General features: G+C 38.9%; 1 protein-coding gene across 3 annotated transcripts; it reads left to right on the plus strand.

The window, feature by feature from the left end:
• Nucleotides 1-2,773: 2,773 nt before the first annotated feature.
• LOC310638291 (renin) lies at nt 2,774-19,428 on the plus strand. Of its 3 annotated transcripts, none has more exons than XM_083359236.1 (9): nt 2,774-3,137; nt 5,712-5,868; nt 6,011-6,134; nt 15,372-15,490; nt 15,737-15,933; nt 16,711-16,833; nt 17,118-17,259; nt 17,714-17,812; nt 18,037-19,428. In XM_083359236.1, the coding sequence occupies exons 1-9, from the start codon at nt 2,968-2,970 to the stop codon at nt 18,196-18,198; spliced, it is 1,293 nt and encodes a 430-aa protein (XP_083215362.1). In that variant the 5' UTR covers nt 2,774-2,967; the 3' UTR covers nt 18,199-19,428. The 3 variants fall into 3 exon arrangements, with proteins under 3 accessions (XP_083215362.1, XP_083215363.1, XP_083215364.1); XM_083359237.1 differs by lacking the exon at nt 2,774-3,137 and adding an exon at nt 3,212-3,316; XM_083359238.1 differs by lacking the exon at nt 2,774-3,137 and adding an exon at nt 4,276-5,187.
• The last annotated feature ends 4,254 nt before the right edge of the window (nt 19,429-23,682 follow it).

Genomic DNA, 23,682 nt, shown 5'->3' on the forward strand with positions numbered 1-23,682 from the left:
AGGCTCTTGCAAGTCTCTGAGTGAACAGGTGTCCTACAACTGGTAGCAAAGGAACTGACAGGGATGTCCAGGCTGATGCGCCGATTCCCTAAAAATTAAACTTTACATTTGAGGGTTAAATCCTTTTTGCAGTTAGTGATGGCAATTGGAATGTTTCCTTCCAGTGTATAGAAGTATGCATTCTCTGATTAATTATGGTTTTAAATTATCTTTGGCATGCAACTTGGGCCATAGGAATATATTTCACTGATAAAAGTTTTATGGTTATATTCATATCAAAGATTAATTAAAACTGGTGGAATGAATATGTGGGTATGTGAAAATTTGTCCAGTGATTTCAATATCAATCTATGTCATTAAAAAGTTTTACCCATGCATAAAAGACCTTTGCACCATCCCTTTGTGGCCTTTAGCTTGGTCTGAAAAACTAACTTTGGGGGGGGGGAAGATCCTTGCTCACAAGCATAATATTTCAAGGCACCCTGTGGGAAAATAAACAGAATCGATGCAAAAGTGTCCTAACATCCTCCAAATTGCTAAAAACGATGGGAGGTTGTATTGATGAACAGAAGGCAGAATGTGATATTTCCTGCCTTCAACACAGTCCAAATATTTGCTTAAATTGAACAATGAACAATCAGGTGGTTAATCCATACAGCAGTAGGGCCAGTCTCTGTTCGTTTATGTCAACGTGTATGATGGCATCAATCCTGCAAGGCCACTTTCACATTATGTGGTCCTCCTATCCAGTTTCTTCTAGCTCAGCCACAGTTCAACTCAAATTACAAAATGGAAGCTTGGAAAGGACAGGGCAAACTGTTTTCCCAGTTGCAAACATTCTTGCCTCAAACCACTTCCATGGAGCTCCCTGGCAAATTTCAAAGACAATCTTCTCAATGAAGTGGATTGCATTTTTTAGTCCATTTTGCGGGCCCTGTCAAAAAAACCCACCCAACCTTAAACAATAAACACTGAACTTTTATCTCACCTGCTTATTTATTTATTCATTCATTTTATTTATCTATCATATTTACATGATCACCCTTCTTACAAAAATGTGGCTCTGGCAGCATACAAGAGCAACTGGGCAAAAGTGCGCATTTGAACTCTCCTAACCTCTCATATTCATGTAGACGGCACCTTGCAACCTACACACACAGTTTCAACATATTTGGAAAAAGACCCAAGCACCTGCAAGAAAACGGGGGAGGGAATTAGGTCATCAATCATGTCATCATCACCATTTAATGGGATTTATTTTCAGCAAAAATCACATACGTACTGATATGTGATATTAAGCATGATATTTGTTGTATGTTTTGGTTCTGTGATCTTGCCTTCTCTTTTGGAAAGAAATAGGCATGGAGCAAGGGCAGAAGCAATAAGACCAAATAACCGCCCACAGAAGCTAGGGACCACTAAATGGATTTTAATTGCAATTTTGATGTGCCTAAGGTTTAAATGCTCCACATCGTTATGCTGAATAAGAATGATAGGGAGCAAATGTATTAGCAGGCACCTACTTGAAAAGAAACTATTGAGAAAAGATACTCCCAACTCCTATCCTTTGCTGGTGATCTAAAAAGATATAAAGGTAAAGGTAAAGGTTGCCCCGCACATGTGTGCTAGTCGTTTCCAACTCTAGGGGCCGGTGCTCATCTCCGTTTCAAAGTCGAAGAGCCAGCGCTTGTCCGAGGATGTCTCCGTGGTCATGTGGGCGGCATGACTAGACGCCAAAGGCGCACGGAACGCTGTTACCTTCCCACCATAGTGGTCCCTATTTTTCTACTTGCATTTTTACGTGCTTTCGAACTGCTAGGTTGGCAGAAGCTGGGACAAGTAACAGGCGCTCACTCTGTTACACAGCACTTGGGATTCAACTCGCCAAACTGCCGATCTTCTGATCGACAAGCTCAGCGGCTCAGCGTCCTAACCTACTGAGCCACCGCGTCCCTACCTAAAAAGATATAAATGGTACCAAATGCTGCAGAGAGATCAAATAGGACCAGGATAGGTGCAATTATAGTTTTACATAATCAAATAGCTTAGTCTGAATGAAAACTATAAGCATAATTCATGTATTTGGTAACTTGTAATTATGATCCTTGGATGTTTGAATATTAAAAAAAATAGTTACATATCTTTTTAATAGAAGAAGATACATCATACCATGCCAAATTCTACATTTTGTAATCTATGGAGCTGCATTGTAAATGTTTGTCTCAACAGATGAAATTAAGCTTTTTCTTCTCTCCCTTTCCTACGTGGGATGGCCTTTATATAAGCTTTACAATTATAAACAGAGCTGGCACAAAATAGCACCGTGTAGACTGTTGAGTATTACCTGAATCCTGGAAGAGTCCTCACCTCCAGATATGGCAACTCATGGCAATCCTTTCTAGGTTCTTGCCAACCTAGAAAGCAGGAGACTGTGAGTTCTAGTCCCACCTTAGGCATGAAAGGCAGTTAGGTGATTTTGGACCATTCATTCTCTCAGCTCAACCCACTTAGCAGGAGTAGGAAAGAGTATTAGGTATATTTGCTACCTTGAGTTACTTATAAAGTAATATGGGAGGATAAAAATCAAATAAATAAATAAATAAGCCTCCATAAGAAACAAATCTAATAGAATCTATATTTAGAATTATAGTTGTAGCAAGGAGGTTTTATTTTTTTTCCCCAAGAACGTTATATTAAAACGGCAAGGTTGATTTACTACGGAGATATTTTAAAACTTAAGGTACGTAAAAAAGTTCTCACTTTGCCTCATTGGGTCTCATACATTGTGCTAATAGTACACATAAAAGAGTTTGAATGGACACAAATATTAATGTGTGTTGACCAAACTGACCTTTACTAGGAAACAAGGTCAAAGCTAATACCTCAAAGGTGTCCTCCCTCTGCCAATGGGCAAGATTTACTACTGTTTTCTTACCAATCAAAACTCAGCAGAAAATAAAACTGCCCATGTTTGGCTATAAAAGCCTACTAGACTGGTTTCCTTTTTCACACAAGACAAGAAAAAACAGCTCAGGAAACAGCATCCATACCAAAACCAACAGAATAATGCTGCGGTCTTGGGAGTTTGTTCTGCTTATCTCTTGCTCTTTGTGTTTTTCCAGTGATGCCTTCCAAAGGTAAGACTATGTCTTTTATAGTATATCACCTAGTAATTGACCAAGGTAACAACCAGATAATAACGCATCAATAATATGAGATAAAAATCAATGAAATATTCTTTCAAAACAGAAGAGCTTAAAATTACTGCATTGCCAGTTCACTGCAAGTATCTGCTGCCATCTGGAGCCACCCATTGGTATGTATCAAACCAAGCCAGCTTCAGGCTGTGTGTCAGCTAGTTGCAAAAAGGCTGTTTCACATAGCAGGATAGCCACAACTATACATCCCATTAAACTCACTGTGGGAAGCAGGGGTTACAACAAAATGTATTAAACAAATAATGGGGGAGAAGGCTATTGTAGAAAAGCAGGCAAAAAAGAGAAAACAGGAGGCCGTGTGGGTTATAGCAATATTCCACAGCCAAAACCTCAATAGGCATAAAATTAATTCTCTCTATTCATTTACTCTACTCACCTTTGGAGTAGACTTTGTTGAGCAGTTTTATCTACCTGTCTGCCTGTCAAATCCTAGCCTTTGGGAATGCAGCTGAATTTCACCAACTCCTGAATTAAATTGGGCTATTTTGGACAGATGAATAAGAAACCTAAAAACTGAATTAACTCTTTCAAAAAAGCTCATTAGTAGCTCAGAATCTGGGGGTGCATAAAGAAGTGGATATTTTTCCAGATATTGACACCTTTATCCCCAATGTCTCTCTGCAAAAAAGAAAATGTCAAGGTGAAGAGACATCAAGGAAGGAAAGAATAAAACATATTTTAATAACCGGGAGCTCTAACTGCTGAGTACACCCAGTGATTTTATTAGAGGGATTCTGAAGAGGGTTGAAGTTATTTAGTGCAGGATTAGGCTGATGTTCTATTTTTTGCCACTTCTCTACCAGAAACTGAATTGCCACTTCAAACAAACAAACAATTGGTCCATGAGTCTTGGGAAGATGTATTGTGGAAAATGAGGGGTCCTTGGTATTCTCTGAGCTTGGTTGTTATGCAGTAGTTGTAAATATCTGTAGCTCAGGTGTAGGATGAGGGTGAAGGTTCATTCACCAAATTTGTTGGTTGGTTTCTGAATGTTTTGTTGCCAGTCTAGGTAACATCTTCAGCATCGTTTAGGGGATGTCTGTGTCAGAGCTTGGTTGTTATCTTGCAGATGTTTCATTACTTAAAATAGGTAACACCATCAGTGCTGCACGAACACAGTATGAGCACTGATTATGCTACCTAGTTTAGGTAATGAAACATCTGCCAAAATACAACCAAGCTCAGAGAGTACCAAGGACCTCTCATTTTCAACAATACATCTTCCCAAGACTCAGAGACCCTTTTTTTTTGGAGGGGACACTTTTTGTTTCTGGTAGAGAGAAGTGGCCAAAAATATAGAACCTCAGCATAATCCTGCACTGAATAATTTCAGCTCTCTTCAGAGCACATTCGTTCTTTCTTTGGTGTTGTTGAAAAATGCTAAATGTTTTATTCCTTCCTTTTCTATGTTTTGTTTCACATCCACCTTCCTCTCTCTTATCCAAGTGTACTTTCAATGCCTCTGATATCATAGAATGGATATTCTATTTTTTTTATTCCCCAACACCATTAATATGCAAATGTTATAACAACAACAACAATAATAATAGAAAGACTGTGACAAAGGCAAGCAAGGGTAGTACCAACAGTAATAGACACCTTGGGTGCAATCCCAAAACAACTGGAGCACCACGTGAACACTATCGTCATTGACAAATTCGCCAATTGCAAAAGGCGGCCTTACTAGGAACTGCTTCCATCTTGTGACGATATCTGTAATACCATCAAACATCCACATCTGCCTATCCCAGATCCTTGGTAAGGACTTGATAGGTAGACAAAAATGCCAAATCCAGTCTGAACATCTGGATGCTGCTTCTGGAAGTCCATTCTGGGCCTGGGCAACAAAGAATTAGCTATCGGTTCTGACGAACTGGTGCGAACTGGCTGAATCCCACCACTGGGACAATACCTTTAACACCATTAAACAACATCTGCCTATCCCAGGTTCTTGGGAAGGACTCAGTAGGTAGGTATAATTGCCAAAGCCAGTCTAAACATCTGGCTTATACTCAATGAACCATAATAATAACATTCTTTGATGATATATTTAATATTATTTAAAACACAATATCTGCCTATCCCAGATTCTTGGGAAGGACTTGGTAGCTGGATGAATCCAGTCTAAAACATCTGACTGACTGTGCGATGACTAATAATAATGATGACGATATTGATGATAATGATGATGATGATGATGTTGGAAGGGACCTGTTCTGGCAGTTCAGTGTTTTGGATTCAGTCTCCCAAAAGGGCTTCAGAAGCAGCACTCACTTTGTCTTAGCATTGCATGTTTGCCATTTTGCATTCCAAAACAAGACCTTATCGCTTCCGTATGATTTATTAAAACAAATCATCAAATGCTGAAGGCTTTCTCTATTGGTCTTGGCAGAAACTTGGCAGTTGTGTCTGTTGACCTCCGCATATATTGCAAATGTGACTGTATCTGATTCACCTTCCAGTGTACACAATGGTCTTTTTTCTACCTGTCAGAATTTCACTCAAAAAAATGCCCTCAATCCGCGAAACACTGCAAGAGATGGGCATGAAAGTGGCAGACGTCCTTCCTTCTTTGAAGCACCATATCTCCTACCTTGATGAAGGGCTTCATAACAAAACAGCACCTACCATACTAACAAACTTCCATGATGTAAGTGTGTCATATGTTCCGAAAGAAAGCAGACAGCAAATAAAGACTAGTCAAACATTTTATACTGATATTGATGGGATGAATTATGATTTTTTTTCTCTAACAAAAATGTTGTTCTTTTCTGTTATGATCTCCCTTTCAGACGCAGTATTATGGTGAGATAAGTATTGGAACACCAGCCCAGATCTTCAAGGTTGTCTTTGACACAGGATCAGCTAATCTTTGGGTGCCATCCCACCAGTGCTCCCCATTGTACAGTGCCTGTAGTAAGTTTTAGATAGAACAGGATATGAGGATTTCTACCCTGGGGCATTTTCCCATTATGCATGTGGAACAAAATTATACAACTGGTATCTTTATTCCTGTCACAATACACTGACAACCTAACATTGACTTTTGTTATCATTTGCACATAAGATTCTTGGACAATTACTAGCATGCAGCCATGAGTGGCACTGTCTGCTGAATTAATGATGGGTTATGAATAATAAGTTACCTGATATATTAGTGCATGAAAAATAGAAAAACAATTTAAAAGGTAGCACTGAATAATATGACACATGATTTCGGATGTTAATGTTAATATAGAAAAATGAGTACTAAATCATTAATATAATTAAATTCACAATATCTAGTAGTGCTTTGATGCTTGATGCTCTTCCTGTTTTCTCCACAACAATAACCCTGTTTAAGGGATGGGCTGAGAGCGAGATTAGCTCAATCTGACTTTCATGCTTAAGGCAGGATTACCACGTCCTAGCCCCTTATCTGAACATTTTGTTGCCAGGCTAGGTAACATCTTCAGGGATGTTTAGGGGATGTCTGTGTCAGTGCTTGGTTGTTATCTTGCTGATGTTTCATTATTAAAATAGGTAACACTATCAGTGCTGCGTGAGCACAGTATGAGCACTGAAGATGCTACCTAGTTTAGGTAACACTAAACTATAACACTAAATCAGGAGTGTCAAACTCGCAATGTCATGTGATGTGTCACGATGTTTTGTGACTTTTTTGCCATTGCCAGCAATGGGGTGGGTGCGGTTTTGCTATGATGCATCTGGCCCATGGGCCGGCATTTTGACACCCCCGCACTAAATTATATTGTAACCAATATGGTATATGCTACAGAACATGGAGCACTGAATTCAAACAAAGAAAGAATCCGTCACTTAGCTTGAATAAAATATTCCCTAAGCAGTCAAGTCAGCTGGTAATTGATTAATCTACCCAGCTGCTTAAAAAGTGAGACATTTTATCTTCCCCTCCTTTCCCATTGGTTTGTTTATCTTCATTTCCCATGTATTTCAATGGGAAATAAAACTTGATTTTGGAGATCTCGCTCGAGAATTGTTCTCCTCAGAAAAATGATATCAAAGCAACCACTGTGGAGCTTCTGCAATGGCTCAAGGGAAGTTTGGTTCATGTGAAAAAGCTTTGTGTGAGGAGTGAGACTCTATTTCTCCATCCTCAGGGCTGTTCCATACAGCTTCAATGATTTTTTATTTATTTTATTTATTTATTTTATTTTATTAGATTTATATACCGCCCTTTCCCGAAGGACTCAGGGCGGTTTGCAGGGTATTTAAAAACCAAACCAATACAAAATACAAAAGTTAAAAAACAATTTAAAAAGATTAAATTATCGCTAAAAATAAAAACCCCAGTTAAAAATTCTCAGCCTGGGCCGGAGAGCTCAAAGAGCCAGGTCTTCAGGTCCCGGCGGAATGAACGAAGGTCAGGGGCAGTCCTAAGCTCCACAGGCAGCTGGTTCCAGAGGGCAGGCACACCCACAGAGAAGGCCCTCCCCCTGGGTGTTATCCGCCGGCAATCCTTTACCGGTGGCACCCTGAGAAGACCCTCCCTGTGTGAGCGCACTGGACGAAGGGAACTTGATGCTGGCAGCAGGTGTTCCCTCAAATAACCCGGACCCAAGCCATTCAGGGCTTTATAGGTCATCACCAGCACCTTGAATCTCACCCGGAGGGCAACCACAAGCCAATGCAGCTTGCAGTGTAGAGGTGTTACATGGGAGTATCGGGAAACCCCCATCACAACTCGCGCGGCCGCATTCTGCACCAGCTGAAGCCTCCGAGTGGTCCTCAAGGGCAGCCCCATGTAGAGACCATTGCAGTAGTCTAAACGGGAGGTCACGAGCGCATGAGTGACTGTGCGTAGGGCATCTCGGTCCAGGTAGGGTCGCAACTGGCGCACCATGCAAACCTGGGCAAAAGCCCCCCTGGTCACGGCTCCTATATGGTCTGATGCATTTTCTCCTGTCCTTGAGATGGGAAGAAAGTACATTTTCCAGAGAACCAATGGCTCCACAGCCTACCTTTAGTATGTCTCAGAAGAGGCTAGTAAGTAGAGCTACAGTTAGCTTCTGCTTCTGCTGCTGCTATTGAAATCCATAGCAGACCTTTCAAGCAAACCATTGATGAACTTCTTTCAGGTGTGTTTTTAGTTTTAGTGTTTAGTTTTTCATGTTGTTAAAAACATTTGGTTTCCCTGCCCCTTTGTAAACTAGGGCAGCAACTCCTCAAATGAAAAAAAAAACACCCTGAACCCTCTGTCCCATTTATATCTTTTTAAATCACCAGATTACAATACTTGATCTGTGGCTGCAGGTCTAGTGGGCAGGGACATCTTCCCATACTGTTGGCTTCACACAGAAACTCAGGGCTGGGCTGGTTAACTTAGTTCTGTTTTAAAAATATAAGCAAAAGTCTGTATAGTTCCCAGGATGTTGGAAAGGTCCTCCATGAAGTCATAGAATTTTACAGAATAACAGAAATGGGAGGAACTTTGGAGGTCTTCTAGTCCAACCACCTGCTCGAGCAGGAGAACCTAGGTCATTCCAGCCTCTTATTGAAAGCCTTCAGTGATGGAGCACCCACAACTTCTGAAGGCATGCCATTCCATTGGTTGATTGCTGCCACCATTTGGAAATTTCTCTCCTTGGTTAGTTTCTATCCATTGTTTCTTGTCTTGCTTTCTGGTGCTTTGGACAATAGTTAGAGCCCCTCGTCTCTGTAGGAATCCCTCAAATAGTGGAACACTGCTATCATGTCTCCCCTAGTCCTTATGTCAATATGACCAAGGCAAAATAAGTTGTAAGGGAAGTCCTTTTCTCAGGCAGCCAAAGCAGAAATGAACATAAAGACACTGAATCCTGCAGCTGAAATGGATTAGATAGACCCACAGTGGGCCAATTGTAACCCAGCAGGTCACCAATCCTACAAAGACAACACTTTCATGACATGTGAGAGAATTTCCTTGTTTTCCCATGGAAAACCCCACTTTTCTACCACACTAGTCTGGATGCACTTTCACCCTGCCTGAGCAGTGGGTTGGCAATGAGACGAAGGGTCCACCATAAGGATATGCTCTCTGCACAAGGTACGCAGGGCATCTTCAAAGATGTGTGGATAAGCCCACAAAGAGAAGGACCCCATTCTCAATGGTCATGCATGTGATATTATCTAGTGGAACACTGTTCAATAAAGATGCATAGGATTGTTTGATCATTAGTGAGAGACTGTGAGTGACAGGCAGAGCACACTCAGTTGGTGTGAACAGAGGCAGCACAGTCCTTTTTTCGGGGGGGGGGATGGAATTGAAACTACAGGGAAGAAACATTTGAGAGGGATTTTACCTTAATTGCATTATGTTTGTCTGGAGATTTACTGTTGTAGTTTGTAAGTTTATGTGTTTACCCTTGTTTAAATATTTTTTTATTGAAAAGTTTTACAGTACATTTTATCTTTAACAATCCCCCCTCTCCCCACCCCTACCTAACCCTCCCTATCCCTCCCCCCCATTCCCCCTTCCCCCCCCCGACTTCCCAGAGCTAAGTACAAGGTATAAAAACAAAGAACAATCATAAACATCCATATGCTAAAAACAATAAACTATTAACTCTATCGCCCTCTAGCTCATATAAAATGACTACAAGCAATACTAATGTTACATATAAAAAGAAAGAAAAAAAAGAAAAAAGAAAAGGAAACTTATTCAAATGTTAAATGAAACTTTTTAGTCCCATATTTGTTCTGAATATAATCAATCCACTTTTTCCACTCCATAATATAACGTTCTTGCGAATGATCTTTCAAGTAAGCCGAAATCTTTGCCATTTCCGCCAGGTCAGAAACCTTTAGAGTCCATTCTTCTATAGTCGGCAGTTCCTCCTTTTTCCAATATTGACCTATTAATAGTCTTGCTGCTGTAATTAAATTCAACATCAACTTAATGTCCACAACAGTAGTATCTGTAATTATGCCCAGCAAAAACAATTGCGGACAAAACTTTATCTTTTGCTTAAAGATCTTCTGCATATTCCACCAAATTTTTATCCAAAAAGCCTTAACCTTTTTGCAGGTCCATCATATATGAAAATACGTTGCATCTTCGCCACCACATCTCCAACATTTAGGTTGATAATTCGGATACATACTTGCAAGCTTTTTAGGATCTAAATGCCATCTATAAAACATTTTATAAAAGTTCTCTCTTAGGTTTTGGGCTTGTGTGAATTTTACGTTCCTCACCCAGATCTTTTCCCAAGTATCCATTGTAATAATTTCTTGGATATTCTGGGCCCATTTTATCATACAGTCTTTAACAAGTTCTGTTTCTGAGTCAATATCTATCAATGCAAGATAAATCCGTTTAATATGTGCTGGACCCTGATTTCTAATTTGCTTTATCAAATTTTCATCAATCATTGAGAAACCAATTTTCTGGTCTTCTTTCCACCTGGCACGTAATTGAGTATATTGGAACCAAGTTTGAACAATCTTCTCATCTCGCAAGAGATTGTACGGCTTCAAACACCAGACGTTCCTTTCCAAACTTAAGATCTCCTTATACGTAGTCACATCATGTTTGAAGCCTACATTTATGTTTTCTATTGCATGTTTCGGGATTGCCCACAACGGCATCTTGCAGTCTAACTTATGTCTATACTTCTTCCAAACTCTCAACAATGCCTGTCTTAAAATATGCACTTTAAATACATTATCTACCTTCTTATCATACAACAAATATGCATGCCAGCCAAATAACGTCGTGGCCCTCAAGATTTAATAATCTCCCTTGTGTCAAATTAATCCAATCACTTATTCCTGACAACGCAGCAGCTTCATAATATAATTTAAGATTAGGCATTTTAAGACCACCTCTTTCACGAGTATCCTGCATAATTTTAAGTTTAATTCGTGGCCGTTGCCATTCTTCCAAATTAGAATCTTTTTTAAGAATCAGTATCATTTGGAATAAAAATAAAAATTTAGGCAGGACATTCATTTTCACTGCTGCAATTCTTCCCAATAAAGACAATTGCAATTTTTCCCAACTCTCCAATTCTTTTTGAATTTTTCCCCACAACTTTTCATAATTATTTTTATATAACTTTGCATTTGAGGGTGACAGATACACCCCCAAATATTTAACCCTTTTAACAATCTCAAATCCAGTTAATCCTTCTAAAAGGGCCTTTTGCGGTATTGTCATATTTTTGGCCAAAATTTTTGTTTTTTGTACATTAACCTTAAATCCAGAAACCTTCCCATATTGCATTATTATCTCCATCAGGTCCACAACAGAGCTTTCTGGCTGAGTCACCGTAACAACCAGATCGTCTGCAAACGCCCTCAATCTATAATCCTGATCTCTAATTTGAATACCCTTAATTTTTTCCGAATTCCGTATTTTTATCAATAATATCTCCAATGTTAAAACAAATAATAAAGGTGATAACGGACACCCTTGTCTTGTGCCCTTCTCAATATTGCATACTTCAGTCAGACTATTGTTAACTATTATTTGGGCAGGTTTTTTTTTGATATAATGCCCTAATTGGTTGTAAAAATTTATCCCCAAAATTCATTTTATCTAAAACTTTCATCAAAAATTGCCAATTCAATTGATCAAAAGCTTTTTCAGCATCTAAGAAAATTAGCGCCGCAGGGATCTGGTTGTTCCTTTCCAAAAACTCCACCACATCAACTATATGCCTCACATTATTTTTCATTTGTCTACCACTAATAAACCCGGTTTGATCCCCATGAATCATCTGTTGCAAAACCCTCATCAATCTATTAGCTAATACCTTAGCAAATATCTTGTAGTCTGTATTTAAAAGTGATATTGGTCTGTAGTTTTTTACTTGAGTAGCATCTTGATCTTCCTTCGGAATCAAAGAAATAAAAGCAGTTCTCCAAGACGGAGGCACCTTTCCCCCCTTCTGAATTGTCTGAAACAATTCCCTTAATGGCTTTATCAGCTCCAGTTGTAGATGTTTGTAGTAGACCGCAGTCAGACCATCCGTACCTGGCACTTTATCCAACTTCAATTCCTTAATTGCTATAAAAATTTCTTCTTCTGTTATCAATTGATTAATCTCCTCCTTTTGTTCCTGTGTAAGAACCGGGATGCTAGCATTCTTCAAATATACATCAATATCTGTTTCATTAATCTTCTCCTTAACATATAGTTTAGAATAAAAATCCACAAAGGCTTCCTTGATAAGATCCTGTTGAAACACAACCTTTCCTTTGTATTCAATTTTATCTATGTTAGAGGCCCTTTGTTTTTTCCTTAACCTGTAGGCTAGCCACCTACCTGGTTTATTGGCATTGCAAAAAGTGTTATGCCTAGCAAACCGTAAGTTAGTTGCCACCTGATCAGCCATCAACTTATCAAATTGTCCTCTTAACAAGTTAATAACCTCTTTAATCTTCACATCCGATGGATTCAAAATTAGGGCCTTTTCTTTTTCCCTAATTTCATTCTCCAGTTCTTTCCTCCTAATTTCCATATTACGTCTGTATTTACTGTATTATTCATATATATTAACACCCCTCTCATATAAGCTTTGCTAGCATCCCAAACCATGTCCATAGAAGTGTCCTTGTTCATATTAATTTCAAAAAAGTCTTTCATCTGCTTTTTACATTCTTCCACATTTCTCTGATTTCTAGACAAATTCTCATTTACGCGCCAGGAGCGCCTATCTCTATTGTCCTTATTGATCTCTAACCAGACTGGACTATGGTCAGATATAGTTCTTGCACAGATCTTTATCTTCTTAATCCTAGAAAAAAATCATTAGTCAGTAATATAAAATCAATCCTAGAAAAAGATTGGTGTCTATCAGAAAAAAAAAGTATAATCCTTTTCATGTAAATGCGTTTCACGCCAAATGTCTCGTAATTCCAGATCATCCTTCATTTCAAAAAAAGATTTAGGCAGTCTAGCATGACTCGGGGCATGTTTAAAAAAACCCAATTTGTCCAGCTGTACATCGAAGACACCATTCCAATCTCCCATAAAAATAAAAGATTTATAATCCAACTGGGTAATCTTTGTATGTAGTGAACTATAAAAGTCAGCTTGTTGTTGATTTGGAGCATACAGTCCAACTAAAAGCGTTTTTTTTTGCCTTCTAACAGCAAATCTATCATAACATATCTTCCTTGCTTATCTACTTCAATTAGTTCCGCTGTCAGAGTATTCTTAACATAAATAACCACTCCATTTTTCTTATTCATTGCAGAAGCAATAAATTGCGTACCCAACCTTGAATTCAACAAGTACTTTTGGTCCATAACCCTAATATGCATTTCTTGCAAGCAAATAACATCAGTCTTAAATTGTTTTAAATATTGAAAAACCTTCTTTTTCTTCTGTGGTGAATTTAATCCATTAACATTCCAGGTTAGGAACTTAGTCACCATTCTTGGCATCCCGAAGCTTCTGGAGCACGTCTGCCAGAACCCCTGTAACTTCCTTAGGCCGCGCCCCTCCCACAGCTTCACTGTAAGTACGCTTTGGAGGTTCCATAACTTTCTGCTGATCTTGTTCTTGCTCTTGTCTCACTCGTCTTAAAGTGGCACGCGTCATCCTCTGCTCTCCAACAGCTGCCGATGAAACTGTAATTTGATCCCCTCCAGCACCATTCTCCTCTGTCTGTGTTCCATCAGCATCTTGAGGCTTTCCCTCGCCATATCCCTTTACAGCTTCCAGAAGTGATAGAGGGGTTGCTTTTAAAACATTGCTGTAAAAATCACGTGCCTGAGTCACTGTAACCAGACCGTATCTTTTACCTTCATGCATCACCACCATGCCCACTGGAATCTCCCATCTAAACTTGATGTCACATTTCTTAAGTTCCTGTGCTAGGAAGGCAAAATCTTTCCTTCTCCTTAAAATCTTTGGAGGAATCTCTTTTAAAACCAAAACTTCTTGCTCAGCAACCACAAACTTAGTATCATAAGCAACTTGAATAACTTCATCCCTAATTGCTCTCTTTGTAAAGTAAACAACCACATCTCTAGGTAACTTCCTCTGCCTTGCAATCCAGGAGTTCACATGAAAGATTTTATCTATACTTCCCTCAATTTCAGCTGCTGATTGGCCCAGTATCACTTCCAAAGCCTCGGAGATCAGCTGCTTTAAATCTTCTTTAGGATTCTCTTTTAAGCCCCTGATTCTGATAGCAAACTCCATCTGATGTTACTGGACCAGACTCAAGTCTCCATCCATTTTATCCCTTATATTTTCATTCTCTAATACTTTTACTTCTAATATAGAGTTCTTTTGACTAAGATCCTCCACTTTTTCATCCAAGCTTTGCACACATACAACCACATTTTCAATTGTAGACAAGATGTCTACCCTCATTGCTCTAAACTTCTCTTCCAGCTTCTCTTCCATTTTCTCCTCCAATTTCTCCTCCAGCTTTTCCATCATATCTGACATTAATTGTGTTTGCTTTTCAAAGGCATCCTGTAAATCTTTAAGAGTCAGTGCCGGAGCAGGTGTGGGAGGGAGCAAAGCTTGCAACGAAGTCTGTTGCACCGGGGAAGCCCCCGCACTCCGAAGAACTTTAGAGGCTTTCGTCGTCATCTTCCCCCACTTTCACTTGTTGCGCACTTTCACTTTTAATCCATAAAATCTGTTGAGCTAGAGAGTAAAGATAAAAGTCCACTTCACCTTGACCTCCTGTACCGCTCTGCCTGCGTCTTGATACTCAAGAGTCTTTCCTTCTGGCAGGGGTGGTTGCTAACGCTTGGCTCTGCTCCAAAAATCACAGAGCAGAGACGCTGCACAGCCCAGAGCAAACCCAGGCTTCGGGGGGGCTCAATCCTTCAGCCGCCCAAACTTAAAGCTCAGGCGGCCCCGGAGAGCTCAACCCCTACCTGGGGCCTCACCCCCTCCTCTTCTCCCGGGGAGGGGGCTTCCGAATCACCAAAACAGCTGATCGGCGCTGTTTTTCAGTGATTCAACAAAGCTGCGGAGCGGACAGCCCAGAAATGGTTGTCTTCAGCGTCGCATCACCACCGGAAGCTACCCTTGTTTAAATATTGTACAGTATGCCTTTCTGAAATCTATATGTTTCTTATTTCTTTGCCAGTAAATGAGATTGACATTTAAGGCACTTGTTCCTGATGATGCCTGAATTAATGTTCTACATATTAATATTCTTTCTTTCTTTCTTTCAGTCTCACACAATCGTTATGATTCCTCTGAATCAAGTACATATAAGCCAAATGGAACTGAAATTACCTTAACATATGCCCGAGGATATGTTAAGGGTGTCCTTAGCCAGGACATTGTCAGAGTAAGTGCTAAGAGGGTGATAATCATTTGAACTCCTGAAGGAAGAAAACAGAGAAAATGCTTTCCTACTATCAGGCACATCCAGGTTATTCACGGGCCTTCAAAAGTGGACCAGGGGGCCACAAATACGTGGGTGTCTATGGGTGAGGTGTGTGGGGGGGACAAATATAAAGAAAGAATTAAGAGTTATTTTTATTCAACTCATTGTTCCACTGCAGTTTGTTCCTTTGTGTGTACTTTTCTCTAGGTTGCTGATATTCCCATCATCCAACTCTTCGCAGAAGCTGTAGCACTACCTTTCTACCCTTTCATGTATGCTCACTTTGATGGAGTGCTTGGTATGGGCTACCCCAACCAGGCCATTGATGGGGTTATCCCAGTTTTTGATAAGATAATGTCCGAAAAGGTCTTGTCAGAAAAAGTCTTCTCTGTCTACTATAGCAGGTCAGTTTTGTTTAGGAATATAAAACCCACATTTCAGATTACTGGGATCAATGCATAATTTGATTGTGCTTTAAGTTCATTGTCAGAGAGTTTTTTTTCCAGAAAATGTCCTATGCATAGATATGCTTGATATTTTTTGAAGACAATACTTGGATGTGTGCCTTAACTTGTCCCAAAGTTCACAAATAGTCAATCCTAGAGTGTTGCCTAAACCAGTGTCTGAAGCTTCTTTCAAGAGTTTGAATGGGGGCTCACAGAGTCCTTGGCTGTCGCCAGAGAATACGACTGCTTTGCAACATGGAATACCTTTTCAGGATTAGAGCTTAGTATAGGAGCAAGTGAAGTACAAATAACAAAGATAATATTGGATATTTTGAGGTCTTTCCTCTAGCTTCCCACAAAGACGCCAGTAAACATTTCACTTTGTAGAAGATGGACCCAAGCAACAGGTCTAATAGTCTAAGGGAAAATTTTGATGAAATCATGACTGTTGGCGTATTTTGCAGCAGGCATCATCTCCGTACTTGGTTCCCACTCTCTTTTATTTTTGAACTGTGAATCACAGGTGATTTCAATAAATTCTGTCTCATTGGCAATCAGACTTTTGCTCTAAGCCTGAGTATTTTTGTTGGAAATACTGATTGCTTCAGAAGTCTTGGCTTAAAAGCAAAATGGCTCTCCTTCATAGTCTTTTAACGACAAAGCTTGTTAAACCTGGTGCACAGAAGTGAGCAAGAATAAAATGACTGTTTTGTGATTTTTTTTCCTTTGGCCTAGACACTCAGAGTCGAACACTGGAGGAGAGATTATCCTGGGTGGCAGTGATCCCTCTTACTACACTGGAGACTTCCACTATGTCAGTATTAGCAGAGAAGGCTACTGGCATGTTGATCTTAAGGGGTAGGTTCCGTGTAATGTCAGAATAATAAAATCAAGACTCAAAGGGGGAGTCACTTGAGTCAACTAAAGATATGAAACATTAATTGCATTTTGGAAGTCAGCTTTTTCCAAGATGACTGTCTTTTATGAGATGCTAACAATAGGTTCCTCTTACAAACTATTGTGATATGCAGATCAAAGGAGTTCAAGACTTTGTTCAAGTTTTTTTTTTTCATTTTGACATACATGAGGCTTATTCTTCAAAAGTACAGGAATGTCTTAACGCTCTTTTGCTTTCTCTGCAGTGTTTCTATAGAAAATGATATAGTACTTTGTCATGACGGATGCACAGCAGCTATAGATACCGGCTCTTCCTTTATTTCTGGACCAGCCAGTTCAGTATCTGTACTGATGAAAACCATAGGAGCTACTTTGGTAGTAGAAGATGTAAGAAATCCGAGCATAACTTTCTAAAACTTTGTCCTCTTCTCTAACCATGGGAAAAAGGAATCTAAAAAATACAGCAATGAGATATGAAACACATTTGATTTCCAGTCTCTTTCATGTAATGTCCAGGTTCCCTAGTGTTTAAAATTTTTAGTGTCCAACTTTAGCAATTTTTCCTTTTTGGGAAAAAAAACTTCATCGGTTTACTCAAAAGTGTAAAGCCTAGTTTCAACTGCAAGGTTGCTTAAGAGAAATCTAGATTAAAATCTGGATAGGAAGGAGAGAGTCCCATTGGAATTGGAAAAAATATTTTAGGTGGTTTCCCATCTTGATAACCTCTCTATAGTGATGGGAAAAGCTGACGTAAGATCTTCTCCTCTTACTTGAAGCACTGTGACTTATAACATAGGAATTAAAAGACTTTCTGTCCTATATTTCCTTTATTCTCTCACAGTATGTCATTGAATGTAAACAAATTCATTTGCTGCCTGATATTTCCTTCCATCTCGGAGATATGACCTACTCACTCAGCAGTTCTACCTATGTTCTCAAGGTAAGATCTGGAGCCAGGAACAAATATGGGTGAACACCAATGTTTAGATAAAACGTGGAGGGTCAAAGGTGTGAAAAAATAAACTTTGGAGGGATTTTTGAGAGCTGGTGATTAAATCAAAGGTGTAACAGCCATTGGGAAGCAGTTCACGATGCTGCATTATTAGGTATTACTCAGGCATCTTGATGATTTACTTCCTTTTGGTTGCATTGTTTTCTCTGCAGCATTCAAACTATGGGAAAGGGTTCTGCACTGTGGCATTCTCGGCTATTGACATTCCTCCTCCTCTCGGCCCTCTCTGGCTTCTGGGTGCAACTTTTATTAAGCAGTACTACATTGAATTTGACCGGCAGAACAATCGGATCGGTTTTGCTACATCGTTCTGACAAGTCCCACTTTGGAAGATGCTCACATTTGAGAGATTGAACTTTGAAAGAGAATCGCTTGATAACAGATTCTATTATACAGTAAACATTTGGGTTCCTCTTAGTTGTAACATTTTGAACCCCTTAATTTCTTTCTTAAAAACACAGATAATTACGAAGGACTTTCAGTTTATTTTGCATTTAAACTCATTTCTGCTTAGCTTCATCTGCTGGATGAATCATTTTGCAATGTCACCATGGCTTGGATTAGTATCAAACTAACTTCCAAATATTAGCTCCATTTGAAGATGCTGGTTTAGGATACAGACGTCACCTCCCTGTGATGTCCATAGTTTGTCTTCATTTTCTTAGAAGTGTCATGCAGAGACTCCAGAGTGAAACTTCATCCTCCTACTGAAGAGAACTAAAATCTTTTGGTTCTGCCTATATTATGATCACAACATTAAATGGGCCTTTTCCCACTTTGTGACCTTTTTCTTCAGAAAGATAGTATTATAGGAAAAGACAAATGTATTGCAATGCATGAAATGTGGCATAATTGTTACTTGTCTATAAACTGGATAATCAATCAGAGATATTATCTTCCTGAAAATAGTACGGCTTAAGGCAGCATGAAGCAAAAAAGAGTGCTTCTCACATTGATTCTATTATTCTTCAAAATGCTACAATGTTTCACTTTTTTGTTACAGATTGAAAAATCCATTACTTTGAAACCAGAAATGTTTTCCACTACTTTTAGGTTGGGTCATTTCTATATAACAAAAAAAGGGCATACAGATTCAAAGGGCAAAATGTGATTCAGTGAACATATGAATCCATCCTTAGCACTTGATAGGAATCTCTTGAAGCAGCTTTGCCTTTTCCTGGGACCAAAAACAGCCACACAATCCTGGAACGAGATGAGTTGAGTTTAAGGTGTTCTCAACAGGTGCTATAAGTGTACCCATATGTTCTCAGAATGCCATGTTACCCTATAGCCACAGCTCTGCATGCACGGGCAAAGATGCATATACAGACTTACATACATTTATGAACGGTTCCTAACAATTTCCAAACTCTTTAATTTTGTGCTTATCTTTAATTTGGATATCCTCAAATGAAACACTGTCCTCTATGTGCAGTCACATGATGTTTCAACATGTATCACTCCTTTTTACCTCAAGGTTTATTTTAATGCTTTTTAATTTAATAAAGATTATCTATCTATAAAAAAGAAACAGAAGACTTTTATCTTTGTTTTTTGGTAGCTTTATGCTGAATATGCCTCGTTCCACTTTCCTTGCCTCATGGAGGAAAAGATTACAGTATTTTTATATTTAAATTTAACCTTTCCCTCCGTGAAAGGGGACTTCAGGCTTGGAATCTTATACTGTCCTTTCACAACCAGAAATGTCCCCAAATCCCTGGGAGAAGATATATGGTCAGCACAGATTTAATCACATTCACAGGGTCTTCCCTGAATCACAGTTTTGCTATTAGAGCGGAAAGTCGGTTATGTTCAAATTAATAATGGCTACTATTTGACAGGAAACGTAGTCTGCAACGCCCATCAACCAAAATCAGTTTGCAGATTTAAAGGAATTCCTTCCATCAGTCTGAGAGGAAAAGCTGCCTCTCTCTTGTCCCCTGGAATAAAAGTTCAATTATTTAGTAATGGAAATATAGAATGGCTTTTCCAATAGTTCTTGTTCATCTTCCCATCCAAGAATCTCTTAGATATTATTCTATATAATTTATCACAGCAGAAATTTGCTGCTAAGTCTAATTACCACTTTCTTTATTTACCTGCCTTTATTTACCTGCCTTTATTTACCTGCCTTTAAATAAGGATGATCTCAGGTTGGAGGGATTTAGCTGGCTTTGACTAAGATGGATTTGAGTCCAAACCAACAAACCAGATTTTACACCCTAAATATGGTGGGATGTAATTCTCCAGAATTAAATCACTGCTGAGTATTTCTATCACCTAAACCATCCATTATCACCTCTACCAATAAGTGACAGGACAATTTCCTGTCTGCCAATGTGTATGACCTAAAGATGATTTTGGAAGGAAGCCACTAGTGACCTGTAACCAGGAGATATTAGCAATTCACACTATTCCCAACAAGGCAATTAAGCAAACTGAGCCCCACAAAGAAAATAGGACAATTATAGCAGTTCTAATAAAAGTAATTAGACTCATTCCATTTTAAGAAGGGAGGGGGAAAATAATTCTCTGTAGCTTGATGACACTTATTCAATTAATTGAGTCTGAGTTAGTTAGCTGGATATTTAGGATTTTTTTTCTCCCCTGTACAAAATCACATACTGTACTTTGAACGAAATTTACTTCAAAGTATTTTTTTTGCAGTATGTTAACATTTTCCTTAATCAAGATTTAGTGGTTACAATATACTGAATCTTGTTCCCACAAAAAACTTTTGAGGAGAACCAGCTTCTTGCCATTTCTCTTTAAATGCAACTATGTTCACTCATTATATTTCTCTACAAACAAATAAGATCCCTGTTATATGGAAAATTAACATGCTGGACAGAGGGGAGGATTTTAATGAAGGTGGCTATTGATAGATCATCAAAATAAGAACAACAAAACTACAGAATGAAAAAGGAATAGGCATCTGCATATGATGATAAATATACAGATACATTCTGGCATAATTGTTATTTAAATAAACAAATAACAGAATTCATTATACTGAGGAAGACTAACATGATGGCCACCTTTGAAACTGAGGACTTATGGCAAACTTCAGAATGCATTTATACTTATTAGATTGATTTTTAAACCAGATATGATCTTGAATAACTATTTGCAGAGTAAGGCATCTAGACCAAGGTATTCTTTAATAGGTCAGTTGTTGGAATTTTTAATGTGTCTGTTTTCTACATTCAGTCATGATAATTTTTCCTGCTCACTCCTCCAAGTGATACAGACCAAAAGACACACATTAAGCACATCTTCTGTTGCTTCTGAAAGCTACTAGGTTTCAATCCACTGAAAATGGCAGCTTTCAAAAAACTGAACTATTTCAGTTGCAGGTAATTGAAAACACTGACCATCAATAATAGGACCACGTGCTACTACGTTACTCTTGGCATAGCTTTTAATCATAGGTCACTTACCTTTAGGACACTTTTCACCACTCCAAAATAATTTCCTGATCTATGTAATTTCATGTATTGTTTATATTTAGCAGTTGAAATTATTTCTACCTTTTGCAAAAAAAGAGTGACATCTCAGTATTCCACTGTAAAATTATGAATCATATCTCTTTTCCCACTGACAACAAATCTTGCCTTATTGCATCTCCCCAAATTCAGCTCAAGTACCATTTTATCTACATGTCTTTTAAGGGAAAGGATGGCTCAGCAGCCACTCTCGTATTTGTTGCTATGCCCCACAAATATACACCATCCAAGTAATTCTACTTCAAAGTACAGCTAGGATTGATTTGGAGTGTTTTGACTGTAAATCTTACCATTGTCTTCACTCATATTGTAACCCACAGAAACAAAGCTAGAGCAAAACTGACAAGATTTATCTCTGGTCCCCTTTTCTCTGCAATTATTTTATGGTTGAAATGATGGGAAAATATTAATTTTTCTTTTTTGTGTAGCGAAACCGCGCCCACCCAATTGCCAGCAATGGAAAAGTAGTCACAATATGTCACGACACGTCATGTGATGCTGCGAGTTTGACAACACTGGTGTAGGAGGAATGGGCTTGACAGAACTGTTTTTGTGGATCCAGGACTGTCCTTTTTCCCTTCATAAAGAACAAATGCAATAGAGGTAGTCCTTGACTTGTGACCATTTGTTCAATGACCGAGTTATAATAGCATTGAAAAAAGTGACTTAAGACTGATCCTTACTTATGACGGTTGCAGTGTCCACATGGTCACATAAAAATTAATGCATTTAGCAACTGGCATAGATTTACAAAAAGTTGCAATGACCTGGGTTCATATGATCACCACTTAATGCCTTTCCAGGGTGCTCCAGGTCTCCAAGCTGAGCATAGCCATAGGGGAAAAAGCCGGTTTGAAGCAATCAGATTTCCTACTGTCCTACGAGTCTATGGAGATTCTCAGTCATACAGGTCATGGTTGCCCCAAAGATGCTTTTTCAGGAGGCAACTGGCTTTGTTTTTCTTTGCACTCTCCTTCTTCACCCGCAACAAGAGGCTCTTTAGTTCTTCTTCACTTTCTGCCATTAGAGTGGTATCATCTGCATATCTTAGGTTGTTGATATTTCTTCCAGCAATCTTAATTCCAACTTTTGATTCATTTAGCCCTGCTTTTCTCATGATGTGCTCTGCATATAAGTTAAATAGGCAGGGAGACAGTATACAGCCTTGCCGGACTCCTTTCCCAATTTTGAACCAATCCGTGGTTCCGTGTCCAGTTCTCATTGTTGCTTCTTGGCCCACATATAGGTTTCTCAAGAGACAAATAAGAGGGTCTGGTATGAATTTCTGTTTCTCGTTCTTGAATCCATGCCAGCAAAAAAGAAGAAAAGCATATGTTTATATTCCCTTGCAAAGAGTAACACTGCCTTGGAAAAGGCCTGTTCTAAGCTGCTTCTAAACCTGGATTCCAGAACTATCTTCACACTTAAATAGCTAAGGGCAAACTCAGTTTGGAAATCAATTGAGATATTTTTCTCCGTAATGAAGACCCATTTTTTTCCTACATCCATTTCCAAGAATGTGACAGAGCTCAAAGCAAGGCTCCTCAGCCCGGTCTGTGAGCCCCCAGATACTCCTCTGCCACCATGAGATCTTGACAAGCAAAACCAACCATTGCCCTACAAATGGGGGCCTTGTTGGGCAGCAGATGTAGATATGCAGCAGATGATGAGTGATTTATTATTACAGTGTTTTATACTGGCAAGAAAAGTGAGGGATGCTTTTGAGACATGCATACTAAGCAACACCTTTGGGCTTAGGTAATATGTACTTTGATTGGGGGTTGGATGGGCTTCCACCACAGAGAGCAATATACCTGGGCCTGCTGAAGCTCAAGATCCTGTCCCCCCCCCTTTTTAAATTTTTTTCTTCAACAAGTGGCATTAGTAATAAACAAGTGTGGCTAAAGGTCTCTGGGAAGCTTCCATTTTACTAAGTCCCTGGAGTCTGAGTAGCTATGTTGCTGCATTCAAAATGCCATCGAGGAAGACAGATGCGGACTCAGGCCTTTGGGGAAAGCTCACTCCGTTATGATAAAGTGAAAATAAACCATGTCCTGGTGTCATGCAGAGAATTCTACTGGTTCTATTTTTTTTCTACTAGTTCTAATTCACTAAAAAGTTCCATTTAGCTTATGAGTAGATTTTAGAGGGATATTGTTATTAATTTTAGTGTTAGTAGTTTGTATGTATTTATGTTAAAGGGGAGTTAAAGCACATTATGAATTTGGTTAATTTTATATTATGGATAATTTTAGTTAGAATATGATTATTATATCTATAACCCTGTATTTA

This window comes from Vipera ursinii (genome assembly GCF_947247035.1).
Source record: "Vipera ursinii genome assembly, chromosome: 3".
Taxonomy (NCBI): domain Eukaryota; kingdom Metazoa; phylum Chordata; class Lepidosauria; order Squamata; family Viperidae; genus Vipera; species Vipera ursinii.